At 42.5% G+C, this 16,839-nt stretch overlaps 1 protein-coding gene across 2 annotated transcripts in view; it reads right to left on the reverse strand.

Annotated features, from left to right (window-relative positions):
• PTPN14 (protein tyrosine phosphatase non-receptor type 14) overlaps positions 1-16,839 on the reverse strand; it is a 167,646-nt gene that overhangs the window by 85,604 nt on the left and 65,203 nt on the right. For both annotated transcript variants that reach the window (XM_089909679.1, XM_089909686.1), the window contains exons 3-4: positions 16,242-16,569; positions 2,292-2,461 (exon numbers count right to left, since the gene is read on the reverse strand). In XM_089909679.1, coding sequence (XP_089765805.1) covers positions 2,292-2,461; positions 16,242-16,415 — 344 coding nt within the window. In that variant the 5' untranslated portion in view covers positions 16,416-16,569. The remainder of the gene's footprint in view (positions 1-2,291; positions 2,462-16,241; positions 16,570-16,839) is intronic.

Raw genomic sequence — 16,839 nt, forward strand, 5'->3', positions numbered from 1 at the left:
CTTCAAAGTTTTGAATTATTTTCTGTTAGTTTTTCTGATCAAACAACAGAGTTTGCTTCAAAATCCTGTGTTGAAAAACCCTTCTTTCCTTCCTTATCAAACTTCTTAAATGAACCAACCTAACTGAGCAAAAAGAAATTCAAAAGTTCCTACTCTATACCTCAGTTTCTGAGATTTAAATACTTTTTAATTTCAGCTTATAAATGCAAATACTGACAACCAAATAATGCAGCATTAAGTTTACTTATCTGGAAAATCTAAAACTGTAAAGAGCTTTAGAGGTTAACTACCTTATTGATTCCCAAGTCTGAATGAACATCAGAGCTACCTGAGGAATATTGTTTATTTTAAACAACACATCCTCGTGAACCCCAGTCTGAGATATTCCAGTTCAGACTTCTGGTGTGGCCCTAGAATCCATATTTATAATAAATGCTTCGGGTAATTATGATCTAGCAGGCCCTGGTCTGTTTGAGAACCACTGATGATTCCAACATTCTTCCCAATATGGCGGTCTCCTCTACAAGACACTACATGGGCTATCGCTCTGTGCTACAGCATTTTCAGAGACTGGGGCTCTTGCCCTTTTATAAGTCTGCTTACTCCACTTTTACATGGCTTTATTATTAGAAAGTCTGTTCTTATGTCGAGCCAGATAACCAAAGTCTTTCAACTCCTTGAACTTCATTATTACCGGCCCTAATTTTGTGCTCTGGAGCTGACACAGAATTCCCTCCCCATGAGAGTCCAAAGGCAGCTACTGTACCCTTGCAAGTCTTCATTTTTCTAAGCTTAAACAAGCTTTTTTTTCTTTAACTTCATAAAGCACAATTTCTGAGTCCCTCACCATTTCAACTGCTCTTCCTGAACAGACCTTACAGAATATATCTGTCTAGAGGAACACCACTTCATTTTTTTTTTTCTTACGGGCTGTACTTTTCCCAATATGCATTAATTTATAGTCCATGTTTCATCCTTGGCACTCATTCTCTTGCATTTAATGGTCCAAGAGCCATGAATCAGCAAGTATTTCTTATTTACCCTAATGCTGTGTTCCTAACACTGTGTAAAGTACTCAAGGATTCAAAAGCTGGAGGAAATCATCTTGCTTTGATTTGACTTGAGGAGATTTGAGGAGATAATTTCTTGGACAGAAAGGACTTAAATAAATGAAATCACTTGAAAACAGTGCACGATGGTACACAATCAAGTGCTTCAAATGAATGACACCTGAAAGACTAACATAGGTTTCCTGGGTCAGACTGTCGGCTCTCTCATGGCCTGTGTTTATAGAAATACCACCTATTTAACAATGATTTGGGTTAAAAAAAGAAGAAGATGGACACTATCACCTTAAAATGTAAATAAAAATTTCAACTGCATCCTTATTTCAGAAATTTAAAATCTAAGAAATGACACATGCAATAATCAAGTAGAATACTGTTCCTTCTACCTGGGATGCCGCTGACATTGCTTCCCAAGCACTCTGAATGCCATGTTCCAAGTAAAAGGCTTAAAGTAGAGGGTTTATGCGATTCCCTTCAGTACCGGCAATAACAGAATGATAAGGAGACACTCGCCCCACCTGCATATTTTAACGAACACCAACAAAAACGCACTCGTTTCATTCACAGAATCACAGACTATCAGAACGTTTGGGACTCATTCAAATCCCTCACTTTACAGATGAGGGAAAAATATCACTTCAAAGATGGCACGTGGTTTCTCTCCCAGGTAAAGCAGCCAATGAGCAGGAGGGCGGGGTTAATCCCCAGATCGCTCTGCCCTTGGCTTCCTGCCTCCTCGTATTCAACCCACGAAACCAAAACTCTTGCCCTCTCAGCGCTTTCCTCAACTCTACTCCCATCTTCAGTTACCTTCTCAATCCTCAAATCCAGAATCTGATGATGCATTTTGTTTGGGGACATTTTGAGGGAAGGACTGGACCAAACAGTTTTAGGTGGTTAATTTTTCATGAAATCCTAGCATATTGATTTTACCCACAGTCTATGCTGCTAGACACAAAATTCTACGTGCTTCAGGATCACCGCTACCTCACTAGCAGTACAGGGAGCCGCTGGGGTTAGCTACATGGATTCAAACAAAAATTCTAAAGCTGCAAAGCAACTGGTAAACAATTCCCAACTACGCCACCCTCTTCCCCCCACCACACACACACACACACACACACACACACACACACCCCTAAATCAACCAGCTCATCTACTTCATCTGAAGCCTCACAGTTAATCCACATCCTACATGGAACACGGAGGAAAAAATGTACCTACCTTGTGGCCTCTTGCTGAAGCCACGACACATTTGGCACATAAAACATGACTCCAAAGAAAAGCAGAGGCTCATTAGCAAATTTGTCCAGATGTTTCTTCAGAGGTTTCTCCAGCTCCACCCATCGTGCTTGCTGGCTCTTGCTGAGAAACCAAAGGCCAAAGTAGTGCGTCTAGATAAAAGGATAAAACAGCGTCAGTTCATGCTTACAAGGGGCATCCTGAGACCACACAGGAAATAAGACTCCAGCACCTTCCCTCCCCTTTGGTGCCTCAGCCCGTACACAAGGATCCGGCTTTTACTTTTGAACTTTGGGACACATGAAAAGAAACCACAGGTACCCAGTACTGTAATCTACCCTGAGTCTCCAGATGCAGTATTCCTACCCATTGTTGCTGTTTGTACATGTGGGTACTGATGCACCTATGCTAGGTAAGCGGGGGTGATCCAGAGTGGGGACAGTGTGGACTTATTCTAAGATCTCAAGGCTGACTTCCCCGTGCCAGTGCTAGCTAGAGCACTTCCCTGTGCTCTGCGCAGGAGCAGAGGCAAACACAGCTCTCTCACCTGCTACAAAGTAACTTACAGTTCAACTCCAAAGATGAAACCTTCTGCCAACGTTAAGCTTCAGCAGTGTAGATATTTTCATACAGTACCGGATTGGAACAGAAAATTGATTCACTGTTTAAGCTTTAATGAAGTACTTTTAAAAAACATCGGCCTCGACCACTTCATTATACATGAACTGCAGGGAACCTCTCCCCCGCATTAAGCAGGGAGAGCGGAAGTAGCCCCTCTTCACAGCTGCCACAGGAGCCCCTGGTGGCTGTTCTTGGCAGATGATGGGGGGATCTGAGAGATGAGAGTGAGATTTTCACCCTTAGATTTGAAGCCTCAACCAGGTTAGTTTTGAACAACGTGCTAAATGATTAAAACAGGTACTTTTATGCATCCAATCCTGTCTTTACATTAATTCATGCTAGGATTTCAGGATTAGCACAACAGTCGCTAAAAAACAGATCACTGCTTTTGAAGCATTCTTTTATATTTCAATTATAGCCTAGAATGGTTTACAGCACACCTGGAAAGCCACCTTCAAAGGAATCATTTCATTACAATGTTTAATTTCCAAAGGCATTTTTGCGCCGACCTTCCCACTCCAGCCGGCTGCCACCTCAACAGTACTATAGATCAATCCCCGTCACCACCCCACCAAAATCTGTAATCAAGTTTTGACTCTGACTTTACCAGAAAACCAGACACATCCTTCCCTACATAAAGCTGCAGACCCAAAATACTCTAAAGGATATTTTTAAACGGGTGTACTTTCAGCTGGGACCATTTCCTCCATGATTTTCCGAAGGGCAAGTCCATACCAGAAATCTATGCATTTCTTGAGCAACAAAATGCCAATGAACAGAGCCGAGGTTATATTTCTATCAACTTAGACCAACTTGCTTGAGTGAATTCTGACCCTATTGTTCATTTCCCAGCTCCAGTGAGCCCACTAGCTGTTCCAATAGGACTGACGACGTAGGGGAAATGAAATGTGGCTGAACAGAAAGAAAATAGGCTTTGAAGTCAGTTCATCTCCCAGCTTTTACACTCTCTGTCTTGATAACTTTATACAAGTGATGGAGCCTCCGAGGGTCTCAGAGCTTTCTCATCTGTAAAATGGGGATGGTGATTACAACCATCACCCACAGGCTGTTAGGGGTGTAAATGAGATAATGCCTGTCCACGTGTGCGTGGCCCACATTAAGTAACGACTTCATAAATGGTGACTTCGGTTGCTGCTCCTATTATCACCATGATCATCCTCAGTAAGTGAAGGCAGGCAAGCCTCAAGAATCTTTGTCATCAGTGCTATTGGCATCTCTATCGATCACAGAATCAGAAAACAGAAGTCAAAAGACACAGACGTAGAGAATGGTCTTGAGGACACGGGGAGGGGGAAGGGTAAGCTGGGACGAAGTGAGAGAGTGGCATGGACATATATTCACTACCAAATGTAAAATAGATAGCTAGTGGGAAGCAGCCGCATAGCACAGGGAGATCAGCTCGGTGCTTTGTGACCACCTAGAGGGGTGGGATAGGGAGGGTGGGAGGGAGACGCAAGAGGGAGGGGATATGGGGATATATGTATACATACAGCTGATTCACTTTGTTATACAGCAGAAACTAACAACACACTGTAAAGCAATTATACTCCAATAAAGATGTTAAAAAAAGAAAACAGAAGTTATCTAAAGATAAAGGAGAAAAAGCAAGCAAAAGCAGAAGCTGGAAGGCCTATAAATAACATAAAAATCTAAAAGGTATAAGAAAAAAAAAAATCACAAAGCAGTGCCTCCCCGAAGATTTTCTTTAGAGTCTCATTATAGGTGTTTATGGGACACTGGAATATCACTCTGATGCTTTCCTAGGAGATCTATCATGTGGGCTTAGGCTAACCTTAAAATGAGGCAATCTGGGTACTTAATAAACCATCTGAAAAGGGTCCAAGGCAGTCCTGCATTATACTGAATTCCTTCATGGAGCACAGCGCCATATGAGGGTATTCCACCATATTGTAGATGGCTAGTAGTGAGTTTGCATATGATAAATGAGGTAATGTGTGTAAACAGTGACAGGCTATGTGATAATTATTTTAGTTGTAAAAGAGCCCTTTTATAAGCATAGGTGGAGAAAGGGAGGGCAAACTTTGCAATTGCTTAACAAGCCAACCATGATTTATTATCTTTCACTAAAAGGAGTCTTCACATTTGGAGGTATGATTTTATGGTCCATACTTCATTCAAATTGTAACATTCACTCAAATTAGTAACTTTCAAACTATAAAGGGTCCACAGTAACTGCATAAACATTCTACAATTGATTTTGAAAAAAAAAAAAAAAAAGATTTAACTTTTACTTCTATGCTTTGAAGGCCGGTATTTTAAATTTCCTTTTCTCATTCCCACCCAATCATTAAACCAGACCTGATCTCCCCACTTCAAAAAAAAAAAAAAAAAGAAGCAATTTCCCTCATGGCGCAGTGGTTAAGAATCCGCCTGCCAATTCAGGGGACACGGGTTCGAACCCTGGTCCGGGAAGATCCCACGTGCCACGGAGCAACTAAGCCCATGCACCACAACTACTGAGCCTGTGCTCTAAAGCCCGCAAGCCACAGCTACTGAGCCTGCGTGCCACAACTACTGAAGCCCGCATGCCTAGAGCCCGTGCTCCGGAACAAGAGAAGCCACCGCAATGAGAAGCCCACGCACCGCAATGAAGAGAAGCCCCCGCTCACCGCAACTAGAGAAAGCCCGCGCACAGCAACGAAGACCCAACGCAGACAAAAATAAATAAATTAAATAAAAAAAAACACCCTGAAAAAGAATATTCCATGGAGTACACATATACATACATGCATGCACAAAGATACATTCATGCACACGTGCACACACAGAAAAGGAAGATGATGAGGTACAAAAGAAATCATTGTATGATAATAGTCTTGAGCCATAATTAACAGTACAGAATTCCAAATAACAAGGTAAACCACTTCCAATGCCAAAACCTAATCCATGGCGTAAGCCATTTTTGTTGCTGCAATACAGTCTTTTCCAGAGGACACAGGGTGTTTCTGGGTGACTCACCATGCATTTATCCAATGAAACAATTATTTAACTATTCAAGAAATGGGGTTCCAATGCAGAGGCAGGTAATCTGGAGGACACAGTTTCTACATACTACGGCCAGAACGACCTAGTTTTAGAAGTGCTGTATTGAGTTATTTAGGAGGAAGGAAAGTTCATTTATGAGATCCCCATCCGCACACTGTTTTGTGAAGCTCTGCCCCAAGTAACCTTCTCCATTCCCCCTCCTCCCCACCCCCCGTTCTTCCCCTAGCCACATCCCTGCTCTGGAGTATTCAATGGAGGAGAAAGACCCTGTCTCAAAGTTCTTACCCTGTTCTGTTCAAGTTCACAAGGCAACATATTTATTCAGCCATGTCTACAAAATGCATCACAGGAAATGGAATCAGAACCTAACCACTCACTTAAACTAACATGTGCACCAATCAACTTCCTGTGTATCAGCCAAGGGGCCATTACTCCCATCAAGCCCAGCTGAGACCACACCAGGCCTGCTCATAAGCGACTTGCCAATTTCAACTCCAGCTGAATTCTGAAAGCTGAGCTTCACTGCTAAACACTGCCAGATGGTTGAAGGAAATGTGGTGGATTCCAAACAGAAATGGTAGAAATGTCTACCTCCTCCATGACCAAAAGGATTCCACAATACTGCCCAAGAAAATGCCTGAGACACTTGTTTGGTTTATCTCCAAAGCACCAAACATAAACCAGGTCCATCTAATCCTCAGGATACCTCTGTGTGAGCTCTAAATCCCATTTTATTTCTCTAGTTTTCTTTAGAAAACAGCTCTGGTGCCATCAATTCTGCAATGAGTTCATTGCAATAAGAAAAGACAGGGCTTCCCTGGTGGTGCAGCTTCCCTCTGCCTGCCAATGCAGAGGACACGGGTTCGAGCCCTGCTCCGGGAAGATCCCACATGCCGCAGAGCAACTAAGCCCGTGCGCCACAACTACTGAGCCCGCGCTCCAGAGCCCGCGAGCCACAACTACTGAAGCCCGCGCTTAGAGCCCGCGAGCCACAACTACTGGAGCCCGCGAGCCACAACTACTGAAGCCCGCGCTTAGAGCCCATGCTCCACAACAGGAGAAGCCCCCGCTTGCTGCAACCAGAGAAAGCCCGCGCGCAGCAACAAAGACCCAACTCAGCCCAAAATAAATAAATAAATAAATTTATTTTAAAAAGAAAAGAAAAGACAGAAGAACCGGTTCCCAGGGAAAGGAATCACATCTCTGAATCAATTGCTAAAAATGCAAAACTGCATTACTAAAAAAATAATGTAAGAAGAGCCACATAAATTGTCATTTTCATATGAGTACCTCCCTGGTTTATTTGGTTTGGAGTTTTGCATTTTAACAGGGAAGGATAAATGTATGTGAGCCCTCAAAAATAGGCTAGTTTCTTCAGTGGCAGATTGGCATGTGAATCCTTCAGTGTCATAATAAGAGCCCTCTTCCGGTATCATGAAAAGATTGTAGTAAATAAGGCCTTTAAAAACAGTTTGGGATGTTTTTGATTGATTTCTTCATTTATTTGTAAATATGGTGTTATCCCCCATGGTAGCTATTAATAGGGAAAGATATTTTTTGAGGGTCTTGTTTTTCTAGTTTTATGACAATGACACAGATTTAATGCTAACTATTTATAAGGGTTACAGACACAGTCTTGGCAATTACTAGGGATTAAATCCACGATCTTATCTCAAGCATTCTGAAGAGTTAATCATCCAGAAGCAAAAGTTTAAAATACTTTCCATTAGGTTGTAATAGGGTCCCTGTCGTAGCCAGTATATTTCAGTTGTAAATTAAGAAACAAAGAGGTTGAGACACCTTCACATAAAATATATAGGAATTACATACAAGCATTCAAACTTTCACAGAGGCATGGAAAATACTCCAAAAGGTGACGAGACACAGACTCTGAAAACAGCACTTCGTGCAATTACATTCCAAATGCTTTGGAAAATAAACCACCATACATCAGTTGGATAACTGCAGAAAACAACTTGTGTGCAATCAACCTCTGCTCTGGATAGTCTGGGATTTCTATAACTGGCACGTCTATAATTAACAACTGCACCATCTTCATTTTCCTAGTCAGTCTTTTCATAAAAGTACAGGAAAAGAAACTGCAGAGTAACACAGACCCAAGAGGCAAATCTCATAGCCAAGAAAATTCACTCCTCTGAGGCTGCACGACTCACTCGGAATATACAAAAAGATGAAGACCAGGGGATTACTTCACCTACAATCTCTGTATCTAGAAAATAGACACTGGCACTAATTTACCTTACAGAATTGACATTAAGCTAGTAAGATTTCACATCATAATCTTTACAAAGACAAAAAGCAATGCAAAATTCAGAAATTTCCCCAGCAGAGTACTCTTCAATCAGTTCTTAATTATGGTTGATTATTTTAGTCCTCTGCAAATACAAACATATATAGATATGCTTAAGCTAGCTACAAAATACAGCAAATTCCACTATTATCTGACAGGGCCAGGGAATGAAGTGTTCGAGTACTCCCATTATCACAGATAAATTTCCAATTCCCAAAAGATTAACATAAAATCAAACCATAGAAATGTCCTTAATGTAGGTTAGCTTTACTCTGATGAAAGGAAATGCATGTTAAGATTCTGTACCTTTGTAAGCTCTAGCCATTATGAAAAGAGCAAAATGTGAGACATTTCTACCATAGCTGATAGCTCTGGATAAATCAGCTTTCAGTAAAGATGAAAATATAAATTTGCAAAAGAAAAGGGGAATAACTTAGAGGATAATCACCAACACTATGAAATGGTTATGGATTTTTTTTTAGGCTCCTTTAAAAACCAGGGCTCTTAGTTTAGCCTTAGAAGAGGCCCAAGAGTTATCAAATTTATTCTTCCCCAAAGTGCTGAATTTCCTAATAAAACAACAGTTCTCTACCTTGAATAGAGTATAGCCATGAAAAGTATTCTCACGTACCTGTGTAAAATTATTTATCCCTCCTCCATTTATTATTTTTTAATTAAAAGTAGAGCCACGATTATCCCTAAAGGAAATAATTCTAGCATATTTTTATGTTTTATTGGAATTCTTTATATTCCTTATTACTATTAACATGGCCTCCTTGCTTTTCTTAGAACAGCAGTGTTTAGTAGAAATATAATGTGAGCCAGATATTTTTTTAAATGTGACCTGAATTTTTTAAAATTATTATGCTAACACTACTTCGTTTTATTTATTTATTTACTTACTTACTTACTTATTATTTTGACTGTGCCGGGTCTTTTTTGTGGTATGTGGGATCTTCGCTGCAGCATGCACGCAGACTTCTTAGTTGCAGCCTGCAGACTCTTAGTTGCAGCATTAAAACTCTTAGTTGTGGCATACAAACGGGATCTAGTTCCCTGACCAGGGACTGAACCTGGGGCCCCTGCATTGGGAACACGGAGTCTTACCCACTGGACCACCAGGGAAGTCCCCAAGCCACATATGTAATTTAAAATTTTCTAGTAGCTACATTTAAAAAGTACAAAGAAGTAAAATTAATTTTAATGAAGTTTGTTTAAAGAAGTAAAATTAACTTTAATAAATTTTACTTAAAATGGTATAGGGACTTTCCTGGTGGCACAGTGGTTAAGAATCCACCTGCCAATGTAGGGGATACGGGTTGGAGCCCTGGTCTGGGAAGGTCCCACATGCCGCTGAGCAACTAAGCCCATGCGCCACAACTACTGAGCCTGCACCCTAGAGCTCACGAGCCATAACTACTGAGCCCACGTGCTACAACTACTGAAGCCCGCATGCCTAGAGCCCGTGCTCCGCAACAAGAGAAGCCACCGCAATGAGAAGCCTGTGCACTGCAACGAAGAATAGCTCCCGCTCGCCGCAACTAGAGAAAGCCCACATGTAGCCAAGAAGGCCCAATGCAGCCAAAAATAAATAAATTAAAAAAGAAAAGAAAATGGTATATTCAAAATATTATGCTTTCAACATGTAACTATTATAAAAATGACTAATGAGATATATTAACTTTTTTTCATACTAGGTCTTCAAAATCCGCTGTGTGTTATACTTACTGCACATCTCAGTTCAAGCTAGCCACGCTTCAAGTGTTCAATAGCCACATGTAGCCAAGGGCTATCCTACTGGGCAGCGCAATCTGAAATTAATAACTGTTCAAGGAACTGAAAGATTCTGGCTCAGTGGAAGATCATAGCTTCTAATGATCAAAGCCATCTAAAAATGCAATGAGACTTACAAAAGGGTGAGAGCCCAGACTCTGGAGGGACTGTAGGGGGTCTAGACAGCCTGAGTGGTGTCTTATTTTTTTTTAAAACTTTCTATTTTATATTGGAGTATAGTTGATTAACAATGTTGTGTTGGTGTCCGGTGTACAGCAAAGTGATTCAGGTATACATTTACATGTGTCTATTCTTTTTCAAATTCTTTTCCCATTTAGGTTGTTACATATTATTGAGCTGTGCTATACAGTAGGTCCTTGTTGGTTACCCATTTTAAATATAGCAGTGTGTATATGTCAATCCCAAACTCCCTAACTATCCCTTCCCCCGACCCTTCCCCCCACCCCATAACCATAAGTTCTGTTCTCTAAGTCTGTGAGTTTGTTTCTGTTTTGTAAACAAGTTCATTTGTATCATTTCTTTTCTTTTCTTTCTTTTAATTTTTGGCTGTGTTGGGGTCTTTGTTGCTGCGTGCGCCGGCTCTCTCTAGTTGCAGCGAGTGGAGGCCACTCTTCGTTGCAGTGTGCAGGCTTCTCATCGCAGTGGCTTCTTTTGTTGCAGAGCACAGGCTCTAGGCACGTGGGCTTCAGTAGTTGTGGCTCACGGGCTCTAGAGCGCAGGCTCAGTAGTTGTGGTGCACGGGCTTAGTTGCTCCACGGCATGTGGGATCTTCCTGGAGCAGGGCTCAAACCCGTGTCCCCTGCATTGGCAGGCGGATTCTTAACCACTGCGCCACCAGGGAAGTCCCTGTATCATTTCTTTTTAGAGTCCGCATATAACATGCTATATCTCTCTTTCTCTGTCTGACCTGAGTAGTGTTTTGCAGAGGAGACTGCCATATTAAGTGCTTCCTATGTGCCCAGCACTGCGATACGGTGGCAACTTTGCAAAAACTAACTCATTTAATCCTCCCAACAACTTATGGAGGCTGCTACTATTACCATCTTCATTCACAGATGAGAAAACAGAGGCACAAGGTGGTTAAGTAACTATTCAAGATCACACAGCAAATCAGTGGCAGAGCCAGGATTCAGACTCGGACAGTTTGGTCCGAACTCTCATTCCTAGCCACTAAACTCTGCTGTTTCTCCATGTATTTATTTTTCAAAGATAAGGTTAGTCATAAGGCAACATTGTTTTAGCTATTTCTCTCGTAATCTAGGGCAATGATTTTTCAAGCCATGTTGGGGCGTGTGTGGGAAGGGCACAAGGAGATGGGGCTCCAGATACCCTATCCACCCCCTCAGCAAACAGAGCAGCTCCATTTTACATACTGAAGTTCCACCTAAGATTTCATTTGGGGAAGAGGAAATCCATTGATCCAAACATATTGTAACTATATTATCAGAATTCTAATTTTCTGAGCCTCCTGTATCTCCCGAGCCTCTTCCTTTAAATAGAGTTCCCAGCCAGAAACTCATACCTAATTTTTTTCCCGAACTTATTTAAAACAATTAAAAAATTTTTTTCTTAAAGGGTTCACGTTATTTCCTCTTGCCAGGTTATTGTTATGCCCACCTAATTAGCATCTCTGTTCCTCCTGTCACCCAATCCCCATTGTTTTTCGGCTATTTGGTTCTTTTCTTAAAACTCAAGGTGATCATGTCATGCTTCACCTTGAAATCTTTTTATGGCTTTCCATCTCCAGGCAGTGTTTTATTACCCAAACGATTCGAAGAGTATTTACTAGAAGGCTAAATTAATTGTGAAACACTGAGCTCAACACATTTATTTTTTTAACTGCAGAACTTATGAGAGTGTTTCCCAAAGCATCTTACCACATCCCCTTTCTCTGCCACTACACATCCCTGGGAATTAGAATGGTGGAGTCAGTCTACCTGAATTGGAGCCAGTCCAGTGACTACACTGTGGTCTCCCCATCCATAAAGTGGGGACAGCAAGAGTAGCCACCTGACAGACTTGTTAGAAAAATTAAATGAGATGATCTATGAAAGGCGCTCAGCACAACATGTGGTACATTAAAAGGTGGTGATTATTTTAATTATTTTTGTGACACATTTTAGAAACAATGTTCTACTGGATCTAGTTAAAACTCCTTAGCCAGGTACATCAAACCCTTCAAAAGCAGACTCCACCTACCTACCCACACTCCTATCCTCCCCTCCATGACCCCTACACACACACACACACACACACACACACACACACACAGATCTGTGCAAACTGCACTCTGCCCTTCCCTGAAAATTCCATGTTCTTTCCTGTTTCTGTACCTCGGCACAGGCTGTTCTCTTTGTTTTGTTTCTTGTTTTTCCTATTCTCGCAACTCCAGGGTTTCTGGGAGCAGGGACCCTGTCATATTCTGCTTCCCCAGGGGATGACTGTGTCTGCTAACTAAGCCAGGCCTGGGCACTCTGGATGCCATACGAAATGGCAGCACAGCTGTGCATTCAAAACCAAATTTGACCCTGAAAACGTTTAGCATATCAGTTCAGGGATTTCTGAGCACGAGCCACCTGTTCCCTTTGCTTGGCCCTTGCAATAAACCTTTCTTTGCTCCAAACTCGGACGTTTCGGTTTGTTTGGCCTCACTGTGCATCGAGCACATGAACCTGCATTCAGTAACAGGAGGATAAAGTCATACAGGACACGGTCAAATACTAGCAGAGAGTCAACTGAGACCTCTGGTGACCCAAGGTGACTCAGGGTGACATTTCATTTTGTTGGTAGAGGAATATGTGTTTAACGCTGAAACATGTATACTTTTCAATTAATGTTTGCATATAACATTTGTTTAAGAAATCAGTTTATTACATTAAAAAAAGAGTTTACCATATGGACACACGTCATTATACGTTTGTCAAAATCCACAAAATGTACACCACCAAGAGTGGACCCTAACCTACACTATGGACTTTGAGCATATGATGTGTTAATGTGGGTTCATTGACTGTACAAATGGACCACTCTGGTGCGGGGTGTCGACAGTGGGGGTGCCTGGTGGGGAGGTGACAGGAGGTATAAGGGACTCTCTGTGCTTTCCACTCAGTTTTGCTATAAACCTAAAACTGCCTCAAAAAATACAATTTTTTTTTTTTTTTTTGGCCGCACCGTGCAGCTTATGGGATCTTAGTTCCCCAACCAGGGATGGAGCCTGTGTCCTGCAATGGAAGCATGGAGTCCTAAGCACTGGACTGCCAGGGGATTCCCTACAATCTATTTTTAAGTTATCTAATAAAACATAAATTGTAATTAACGTAGATCAAAAATTAAATCAAAATTAATTTTCCTTTCCTAATATAAATCTACCGTCAAGTTTAGGGTACACCTAAACTACAGAACACTTCTAATGGCAAAGCCAAATATTCACCACACTCTACTTTCCAAAACTTCATAAAGACTAAACAATTCATTGTATCTTAGATGAATTTTTTCTTTCTTCTCTAAAGCACCATCAGCCCTATTTGAAAAATGACCCACATACAAAGTCAAGTGAGTGTGGCAGACCCTGTGTTCACACCCTCCCCTCTGCTCTTGGGTGGGGCATGCATTCCTCCTTGAGGTGTGTCTGGGCAAATGAAGAACAAAGTATTACATTGCTCTATCTCATCCTTCAATTCAAGAGGACTTTCTATAGGACTGTTTCACAAAAGGCCAATACCTTCAATGTGATCTGCCACAGAATGAAAGCATAAAACCAAAAAAGAAAGTGATTTGTTCTAATGTGCATGCACCTGTTTAGAGCATGTCAAAATAAAGCCAACATTAAACGCAAACCCCATCTTAGCATTAGAAGATCAATCACCCTGCAACACACGTTGACGGTAGAATCTGGACTTCACTGCTTTGTCCTTTGTGACGACCCAGTTGTGGGATAATCCAGGGTTGACCTTTGCCCTCTCACTGAGAGAAACAATACTCTGCTGGAACTTAATTATTATTATCATACACATCTCCAGACACCCCTCACTATGCACCTTACACTCTGGCTTTACCTGGTGATTCACAGAGATGCCTTCTCCCCATGCCCAGAATGACCTGCCTTCTTTTCCACCTACTGAACTCCTGGGCATCCTTCAAGTCCCTGTTCAAAATGCGAGGGCTCTGTTCATATTTCACTGAGGCTTCCTCTCCCCTAGCTAGGGCTGCGGTGTTCAGTGGAGCAGGCCGTGCACTGCACAACTCTAAGGAGAGCCACTGCCTTTCAGGCCAGCCCCTGCATTGCATTTAGTGTGGATCACATTCAGTCTTAGCTGGTTTTTACATGCTGGATTCCTCTATTAGTCTGTGCATACCTTGAAGGAAAAATTACAACTTATTTATCTTAGTTTCACCAAGTCCCAAAACAGTGTCTGGAGCATTGCAGTTGTTCAGTATTTTCTTTAACGAAAAAATGTTTTTCAAAACTCTCAAATTGGAACAATTATACATTATTAGACACAGCCCTATGCATTTGCCATACTATATCTCTTCTAATATTTACAACAGCCCTGTAAGGTAAGTGAGGTGAGTATCACTATTCCCGTTTTATTGCTGAGAAAACTGATTTCCAGAGAAGTTCAATAACTTTTCCAAGGTTACCTAGTAAGTGACAGAACCATAACTTGACTCAAGTTTAAGACTCCAAAGCCTGCACTTATAAGTACTTAACCACATACTATACTGCTTCTAATGCATGCAAAGAATATTTAGTTGTTCTCATTTAAGTTACTGGGAATATTCAAAAGTAAAACCACTGCATATATTTTCAAATGATCTATAATGAAAATTTTTATGAGAATTTAGACCAGCCTCTTGACCAACTGACGACAGCATTAAGGTTTTTCCTTTATGCCGATACACACACATATGTTTAAGTATGTGTACCAAGAAGCAAAAAAAGAGCCAACTATCAACCAGCAAGGTCAGAACATTTCACATGTTTATTGTGCCAGCTACCAAGCTACATATACCTGTTGGGCAGGACAGTCTCCTCTGCAGGAAGATAAATGTCAAAGGAAGGCCTGAACACTGAAACCAAAGTATAAACACGAAGACCAGTAGGAAACAAAAGTGCTCAGGTGAAACAGTCCCCCAGAGGATAAGAGGCAGCCTGTGGAAGATGCCAAGCGGAGAGGAAGACCTTCCTTGACCCCCAACTCCTTTGTGCAAATGGACGGAGGGTGGCTCCTGAGAGGTGAGCAAAGAGGTCAAATAAGATCACTTTCAATAGGGACCGCTCCCCTCTTCTGCATCACCCTGAGAACTGGGCAATGGTGTCACAGGGCCCAGGACAATCACAGAGCTCTTCCTTGCCCTCGGGAAGGCTTGACTCTCAGGGGTCTGCCGTCATTTCAGCACTGGCAACCTTTCAACCACACCCCCTTACCTACCAGCCCATACGCCACATGCGATATGCTCCCAAGACACAAATGCTTGAGGGGGTTTCTCTCAAAAGTCCCTTGTCCTAAATGTCTGTAAGACTGAAAAAAAAAAAGCAGGGCTTGCTGGTTACAAAGGGCACATTGCTCTAAGAATCTCTTCTAAAGAGAGATAACGTGACTGTCTTAATGGTGAACCCTGGGTTTGCTTAAAGCCCAAAGAAAACAAGGTCATGAGGAATCTTCAAAGGAACAAAACCCCCATTTTACAAGCTCCCACAAAAAAAGCCTCGCTGGTCATGCTCACTTTAAATGCTCTTTCTTTTTTTCCCTCTTTTCCCTCTTTGAAGAGGAAAATATGGAAACAAACAAAAAAGCAGCTACATCCACCGCTTATGTGGTTTTCTCCTTGATATGCAGCCGGAATGCCAAAACCCCAGTTACCCACTTGATTGTTTTTAAAGAGAGTAAATGGCTTTGGGGAGGAGAGTCCCATTACAACCTCCTCATGGGCTGAAAGCAAAGGGGTGCTGCCACCCCCAGCCCGTGCCCCGTGCAAACTCTACGGGGTGTCCCTGCTTCTCACATCAGAGCAGGTGTCTGCACCCACTGAAAGGTGTTAAGATCTAGGCCATGCTAAGAATAACAGGATGCTTCGAAACCAGGCTGAGGCTGAAAAGCCTGGCAGGCGCCAAGAGAAGGCGGCTGGTCCCTGGGGTTGAGCTCCGGCGCATCCACCCACCACGCTTGCACCCTTACCTCCCGCAGCTCCAGCCTCTGGGCCACCGCCTCCAGGCACTCCTGCCCCGTGCTCTCCACAGACAGCGTGCACTCGATAACGTTGCTGTCCAACAGGCGGATGCGGGTGACAAAGCAGTTCTTGCTCAGGACGTTGTAGCGCCGGGTCCGGCGGAGCTTCAGGCCGAAAGGCATGGCTCTGTGGCCCTCGGATGCTGCCCTCCTGTCCTGACGCCCACGCCCCTGAGATGGCCTTAGCAGCTTTGTGACTGGGCGATGACACTAGCACCCGTGTTCCTCCAAGTGCGGAAAAAGGCGTCCATGCCCGGCGTGGCGCTCTGGAGGGTCGCTGCAGACAGAAAAGCAGAAGCAAGGTCATCACCTGGAAGGGAAGCTCCAGGCGGCACATATTCCACACACACAAGCATATGCCCCTGACAGATGAATGCCCAGATTCAAGAGCCAGCAGACTCTGTTGCTCCCAAGCGCCTTGGTCAAACCCGTGCACTTGACCTTACCTTACAAGGGTGATATGATAAGATCCACTTCATGGCTAGAGTAACTGACGCTCAGAGCGATTAAAAGAACTCATCTAAGAATGCACACGGCAAAGCCTGCC

The sequence above is a fragment of the Delphinapterus leucas genome, chromosome 1 (assembly GCF_059928025.1).
Source record: "Delphinapterus leucas isolate spDelLeu-1000000601 "Yukka" chromosome 1, BTC_Dleu_Yukka2, whole genome shotgun sequence".
Classification (NCBI taxonomy): Eukaryota; Metazoa; Chordata; class Mammalia; order Artiodactyla; family Monodontidae; genus Delphinapterus; species Delphinapterus leucas.